The sequence below is a fragment of the Castanea sativa genome, chromosome 3 (genome assembly GCF_040712315.1).
Source record: "Castanea sativa cultivar Marrone di Chiusa Pesio chromosome 3, ASM4071231v1".
Lineage (NCBI taxonomy): Eukaryota > Viridiplantae > Streptophyta > Magnoliopsida > Fagales > Fagaceae > Castanea > Castanea sativa.
In genome coordinates this window covers 42,650,409-42,657,278 of record NC_134015.1, presented here as the reverse complement: position 1 = coordinate 42,657,278, position 6,870 = coordinate 42,650,409, and the positions used below count along the sequence as shown (strand labels likewise).

The window sequence follows — 6,870 nt, the reverse complement described above, 5'->3', positions numbered from 1 at the left end:
ATTGTGGCTTTACATCATCATATTCCAACAACCATTTCAGTACTAGATTAACCATTTCCACTTTGTTGATCACCTTGAGCCATAATTTTTACTACAACAATGAAGCTTGAAGTCGAAGCTATCTCACAGGACACTGTCAAACCCTCATTTCCAACCCCTCCACGTCTCCACCACTACAAGCTTTCCTTCCTCGATCAACTTCAACCTCTCGTATTCATGCCTCTTGTTCATTTCTACCCGAAATACAGCGATACTAATTTCACCAATATAGAACAAAGTGACCGGATTAAGAAATCTTTATCGGATGCCTTAACCCGATTTTACATGCTAGCAGGACGAGTTAAGGACAATCTTTATGTAGATTGCAACGATGAGGGTGTCCACTTCGTTGAAGCAAAGGCAAATTGCAAACTTTCTGAATTTCTTGAGGATCCAATTCCTGGTGAGCTCAACAAATTTCTACCATTTGAATTGGACGAAGTCAATGAGTTACCCGCAGCAGTGCAAATCACCTTCTTCAACTGTGGTGGGCTTGTGATTGGAGTTCTCATGTCCCACAGAATTATAGATGCTTTATCTTTCATCTTGTTTCTCAACAGTTGGGCTGCTATTGCTCGTGGTCATGGCAACATAGTTACTCCTCCAATGGATTCCGCCACGCTATTCCCACCACAAGAATTATCTGGCTTAAATATGAATATTGGGATCACAAAGGATAATATTGTGACCAAGAGGTTTGTCTTCGATGCATCTGCTATAGGTTCCATTAGAGAAAAATACAGTTCTGATGACAAAAGCATTGAATACCCACGTCCGACTCGCGTTGAGGCCTTATCTGCTTTCATATGGAGCCGCTTCATGGCTTCTACTCAATCAAAACCAGACCCAAATAAGATCTACAAAATTCTTCATGCTCTGAACCTACGTACCAGGACTGACCCTCCTCTTTCATATGATTACTTTGGTAATATTTGCCGCTTTGCTATGTCAGTACCACCCAGGGACGCTGAGGGCTTTTATGGCATTATCAAACCAATGAGAGAAGCGATACAGAAAATTGATGCAGATTTTGTGAAAATTCTCCAACAAGGTGATGCGTACTTAAAATATATGAAAGAGAACATCTCTAACTTCGTAAAAGGGGAGGTGGTTACGCTTTCCTTCACCAGCTTGTGCAGGTTTCCTCTATATGAGGTTGATTTTGGGTGGGGAAAGCCTGCTTGGGTTACCTCAGCAAAATTCACGTTCAAGAATTTAATTACCTTTATTGACAAAAAATCAGGAGATGGAATTGAGGTATGGATTAACCTGAAAGCAGAGGACATGGCTAAATTCGAAACCGACAACGAGCTCCTTGCCTTTGTTTCGCCAAAGAACTTCGTACTCAGCTAGGCAAAAACGGCTTGTACAAGTTCTGTTTTTTTATCACTGAATTTCAGTTTAAAACTTTGTTTGGTTTGAGTGAAAAAAATGTTTCTCAGGTTTTCACATTTATGTCAATGTGTGATACCTTGTCAAATTTATTTCAAGTGTGACATATAAATTCCATCAATGTTAATTATATTATTGTGAAAGATTAGGGCATTTGGAAAAATTTGTTGGGTGGACTTATTGCCCGTTTGGATACAGCTTTTATGGCTGCGTTTGCGTTTTGCTTCCTCTTTTTTTTTTTTTTTTTTTTTTTTTTCAAACCCAGCCGCAAGGTTTGACTATTCAGCCATAAACAGTGCACAAATGCACTGTTCATGGGTCCCACAAATTTCACTTTTTAACAACTTTTTTATTAAAAATGGGTCCCACGGTACTATTCACACATTTAAAAATTATTTTGCTACAGTGTTTTCAGTTTTCAATTTTCAGTTTCAGCAAAATAAGTTCTATCCAAACGGACTCTCTATCCAAACGGACTCTTAGTAACAAGGTCGGCTCAATATATTTTTGAGGCCTAAGACAATAATTTTATGTGAAAGTATTTTCTTATATTTATAGAGATGAGGTATCTCTATAAAAATATCTACATAAAGTGTAAAAGGGACTAAGTGTAAAAGGGACAAAGTCAGAAGGTCAGTCGACTATATAAAAACCTAATCTTACTTTTGCAGAGTAGATAAAAAGTAGAATGGAGAAAATCTATAGACTAAATAAAAAAAGCTTTATTTTTATTTTATGCCCTTTTAGGCGATACATAAGCTGTAAGAGGGAGATGGTAAAGTACTAAATAGTGAAAAGATTAAACTCTTTCATTCATCCAACTGGCAATAACAACAATAAAAGGAAGAACGCTTTGCAACAGTATTACCTCCAACAACAAAGGCTTAGTGAAAGCAACCATAAGAACAACAGAAAGAAAATGAGAGTAAATAAATGCCTGTAATTAAGATGAAAGAGAGCAGTCTACACACCGTACACTGTTTGACGGGTAACTGGAAAAAAAAAAAAAGAAAAAAAAAAAAAAGAGAAGAAGATGGAGAGCAGAAGCAAAGAGCAGATGGGTTTTGATTTCTACAAGAATCAAAATGGAGTGAAAGTGTATGTGTGTGTGTTGTTTTTAGAGTTAGTCACCATCTCTCAGTTAGTAGAGGTTAATTAAGGTTTTTTTTTTCTTTTCTTTTTTTTGGAGAAGAATTCAGGTATTGAACATTGAATTTTATTAATGAATTTGTCTATAAAACTATTAGTTCTAATTTTAATTTAGATATTGAGAATTAACTTTAAGTGTTTGGAAGAGCGAAGACTTCTAAACTCTAATAAGCGGAAAATAAACTAAAAAACATTAAGAATTTCAAGAGCGTACAACATTCAAAGAGAGGATTTATTTATTTATTTATTTATCTTATTAAAATCATTGGGACAATACCTTCTAGGGGCCTCAAAATATTTTTTTCCTAGGTGAGGGGTCTTCTTCCATTTGGTGGCCTCTGGCCATTGCCTAAGTAGACTAATGGTTGAAACGACCTGCTAAGTAACCATGGCTTATATTCTTTCTCCCCTACTCTACTAACAACTTCTCCCTCTACACTTGTGGGGGAACACACATACATCGCCCAATGGCACTAAGGGTTAGGGGCATCCAACATCTAAGGTTGTGTCTAGACTTATCTCTAAGTTTGATCTTCAAGTATAGCTAATATATAATGAACACATCTCTTGCCTTGCATGTATAGTCTCCAAATGCAAATAACTACTTTTGCCCTTGTGCTCCACCTGTGGAAACAACCTACTCTAAGTTTGTTTTATTTTAAGAGATAGTAGGAAAAATGGCAAGCGATAGATAAGTACTTTTGGCTACATTATTAATATGTCAATAAAGCAATATCATAGAAATTAATTACTTTTGGCAAATAAGAAAACTACAATTCTTAAATTAAAGATACTAATAAAGTGAGCTACTTGAACCTGCAAATTATATGTTGTCCAACTGAAAGACCCAATACTGAAGTAGGTTTAGGAAGAGCAAATTTAAACTTTGCAGTATTGTGGCTTAGCTGAGTTTTCTTAACAAGTTTGAAGTCGGTAAACTTCTCAGGATTTAAGGAATCTGAAAAGACATCACACTAAGAATTCATTTTTTTGCCGGCAAACAAGTAGTCTCGACTCTCTAAGTTACACAACCATATGGGGGCCCTTCTCCCATTAATTCTAATAATGATTTTACATATTATGTTTCTTTTCTAAATGCTCTTACAAATACACTTGGCTTTTTCCAAGGACTTGTCAAAGTGATGCTATTATAACAATATCTTTGTATAAAATAAAAAAATAAAAAAAAAGTTATGCTAACGATTGCCATTAGAGTATTGGTTAACAATTCATTTGAAGAAAGTTTTGACACAATTTTTAAGAGAAATAAAAAAAAAAACTGTCAAAATATTAATTGTTTTTTTTTCCCATAAAACTTTTTTAAATAGATTATTAACCAATACTCTAAGGGCATTCGTTAATTAGTATTTTCCTAAAAACAAACAATATCTTGATTTATTAACTTTCTAAAACATTGAAGATTAGTTAGTCTAATTATAAAATAAACATTATTCAAATTGATTGTGGTGGTGAATTTTATACTATTCATAAACTCGTTCACATGCTTAATATATTTATTGTTTATCATGTTCTCGTACACACCAACAAAATGGGGGAATTGAGCACAAACCAGGGTAAAGCTAGAGGTTTTTTTATTTTTTTTTCCAAGAGGGCTAAAGTAATATATGATAAAATTTTAAATCTAAATAATAATCTATTTATACATAATATCACATTGTAACAATCTTAATATTTTTATTAGCCAAGCTTCAGGTATTTTTTCATTCAAACTTCATTATTTTGGTTAAGTGCCTTTCTTTTTTAAAAATTAATAGAATGCGATCAAGGGTTTGAATAAAAGCTTTTTAAAATATTGAACATTTAAACGAAGGTCAAAGAAAACACACTAAAATCTTTTTTTAAAAAATTTAAAAAGTAGTTTATCCAAATTTTTATTTACATACTTTGGCCTATGATAAAACTTTGGCTCCATCCGGACTCCCCCTTCCCCCCCCCCCCCCCCCTTTTTTTTTGTTTGATTTTTTCGTTTTAATGAATTTAGCCCCATTTGCATGCTTTTCCTCTGCAGTCTAAATGGGTTAAATAGTTGCATGTGATTGCTAAGTAGTTTTATGATCTGGGAAGGCTTAATTAATGGCCTTATAGTTTGCGTAAAAACAAAACAATGTTATAAAACATTTACATTGACATTGCTAATTAATTGGATCACTTCGGGTGAATCATTGACATATTGACATAGTGGAATTTGTTATGCTCTAAGTCCGAAGTCATCAGGGCAGTGTTAGTTCCAAGAATTTTTCCTAGAGTGTTCCTTAAGAAGTATAAATTACACAATCTAAATTACACAATAAACTATAAGTTCATTTGAAATATTAATAAACTTATTAATTATTGTTGTTTAGTTGTTTCATTAATTTGTTTGTTTTTTATAAATTATAATTTCTTATATTGTTGTTTCATTAATTATAAAATTATTAATTGCTGTTTAGCCTAACATAATTTAATTTGTTTGTTTTTTATAATGTATTGGTTAATTAAATTATTAATGTATTGGCCAATTAATTATTGGTTGATTAAATTATTATTTATTAGTTGCACTAGCACACATCCCATGTACATTTACTTCCCCCAATTCAAATATTTCACCGGCCTCTTGTGCCCATCCACCCCCCTCACCCCACTCAATAGACAAGCCTCATGCCTAATCCCCCCAATCACAAGAACTAGCTGCCAATCAGAAAATTTCACAATCACAAATCACAATACACTAAAAGATAATTAATATCTCACCAACACCAAGGGATAAGATAAAGCCAAAAAGTCAAAAACAAGGCAAAATATTAATAAAGTTAAAGCTAAGCAATGAATCAGCCAATCACAGTACAAATTTCAAAAGAATCAGATAAAGTTAAATTGTAAGTCTTAAAGAATAACGAGAGAGAGATTCAGCAAAAAAAAAAAAAAAAGGAATAACGAGAGAGAGACTCTTTTTCATTTATTTCACTTTCATTTTCATTTTTCAAGAGAGAGAGAGAGAGAGAGAGAGAGAGAGAGGTTAATAAAATGAAATACCTTGAGGTTGAGGTTGAGAGAGCACTAGAGCAGGATGGCCTAAGGCTGAGGGGCAAGCGATGATTGATCTCCGATCAGCGAGCGAGCGATGTGACCAATCAGCGATCTCTGATCTGATCTAGTGAGTGATCTCCAATGCCTGAATCCCGATGCAATGTGCTCTAGATTGGAGCTTGGCTGACCGATCTTCGATGCGGTGATGCCCAATCTACCTATTGGCTTGTGTTGCAGCGTTGCTCTGTTGACGTTTTTGTCTTTAGGTTTACTTTAGTGATTTTATGATTTAGTGATTTGAGGTTTCTAATTTAGTGATTTGCAGCGTATATTGGGGTTTGGTTTATTTTTTTATTTTTATTTTAGAAAGCGTGGGTTTGCTACCTTTGTATCTGTTGGGCTTGTTGTGGGCTTGATGTTGGGCTTGTCGTCCATTTTTTTTTTTTTAGAATCTTTGGGCTTGCCGCTTGCTCTGTTACATTTTTTTTTTTTTTTCAGATTTTAATTCAAAAAATTTTTTGGGCTTTTTTCTTTTGCTTGAAAGTAGAACAAATATATATATATATATATATATATTTTATTTGAGGGTGTTCCTAATTTTGATTGAGAGTGTTCTTAATTTTTTTTAAGGGTAAACAAATAAAAAATTTTAATTACTATATATAATTTTTTTTTTTTTTTAGATCAGGGTGTTCCTGGAAACACCCTGAGCTGAACGTGGTGCAGCCACTGCATCAGGGTTTGACTTCTCAAGAAACTCAAAAATTTGGTTGCATTTGTGATTGTCCACAACTCGTACGTAATGTATATTATATGACATAAAGATTGTGCTTAAACCATCCATCTACCTGGTTGATTTTGTACGTAATGAATTTTTTCACGTTTGCTCTATATTGTTGACTTTACTGTAGTTGTCATTTGGATAGAACAGAATCTAGGGCATGAAAAATTGAGGTGCAACTTCGTCGAGAAGCTTTGATGGTCTCCTTGGAGATAACTTTGACTTCAATTGTCATTGTTGATTATTTATTAAGTGATGTAGATATGTAATGGTTGTTTGTATATGTACAATGATGGAAAACAGCCATGGCTGCTGGAAGGCATATACACAAGGAGTTCACGAACTAAATGAAACTATTGATACAAGGTATTTTATTTACTTAGTAAATTATTGATTGTTAATATTCATCTTAAGAAATCGAACATAAATTAATGTGAACATATACCATTTACAACTCGTTGGTTGTATTAAATCCTATATAG

The 6,870-nt window shown here is 33.6% G+C and overlaps 1 protein-coding gene across 1 annotated transcript; it reads left to right on the top strand.

Annotated features, from left to right (window-relative positions):
* Positions 1-1,605, top strand: LOC142629591 (stemmadenine O-acetyltransferase-like). The gene has a single exon (XM_075803599.1). The coding sequence runs from the start codon at positions 100-102 to the stop codon at positions 1,390-1,392; it is 1,293 nt and encodes a 430-aa protein (XP_075659714.1). The 5' UTR covers positions 1-99; the 3' UTR covers positions 1,393-1,605.
* The last annotated feature ends 5,265 nt before the right edge of the window (positions 1,606-6,870 follow it).

Excerpts from the sequence above, each read along its gene's own strand:
- LOC142629591 (XM_075803599.1), top strand. The coding sequence starts at position 100 with ATGAAGCTTGAAGTCGAAGCTATCTCACAGGACACTGTCAAACCCTCA.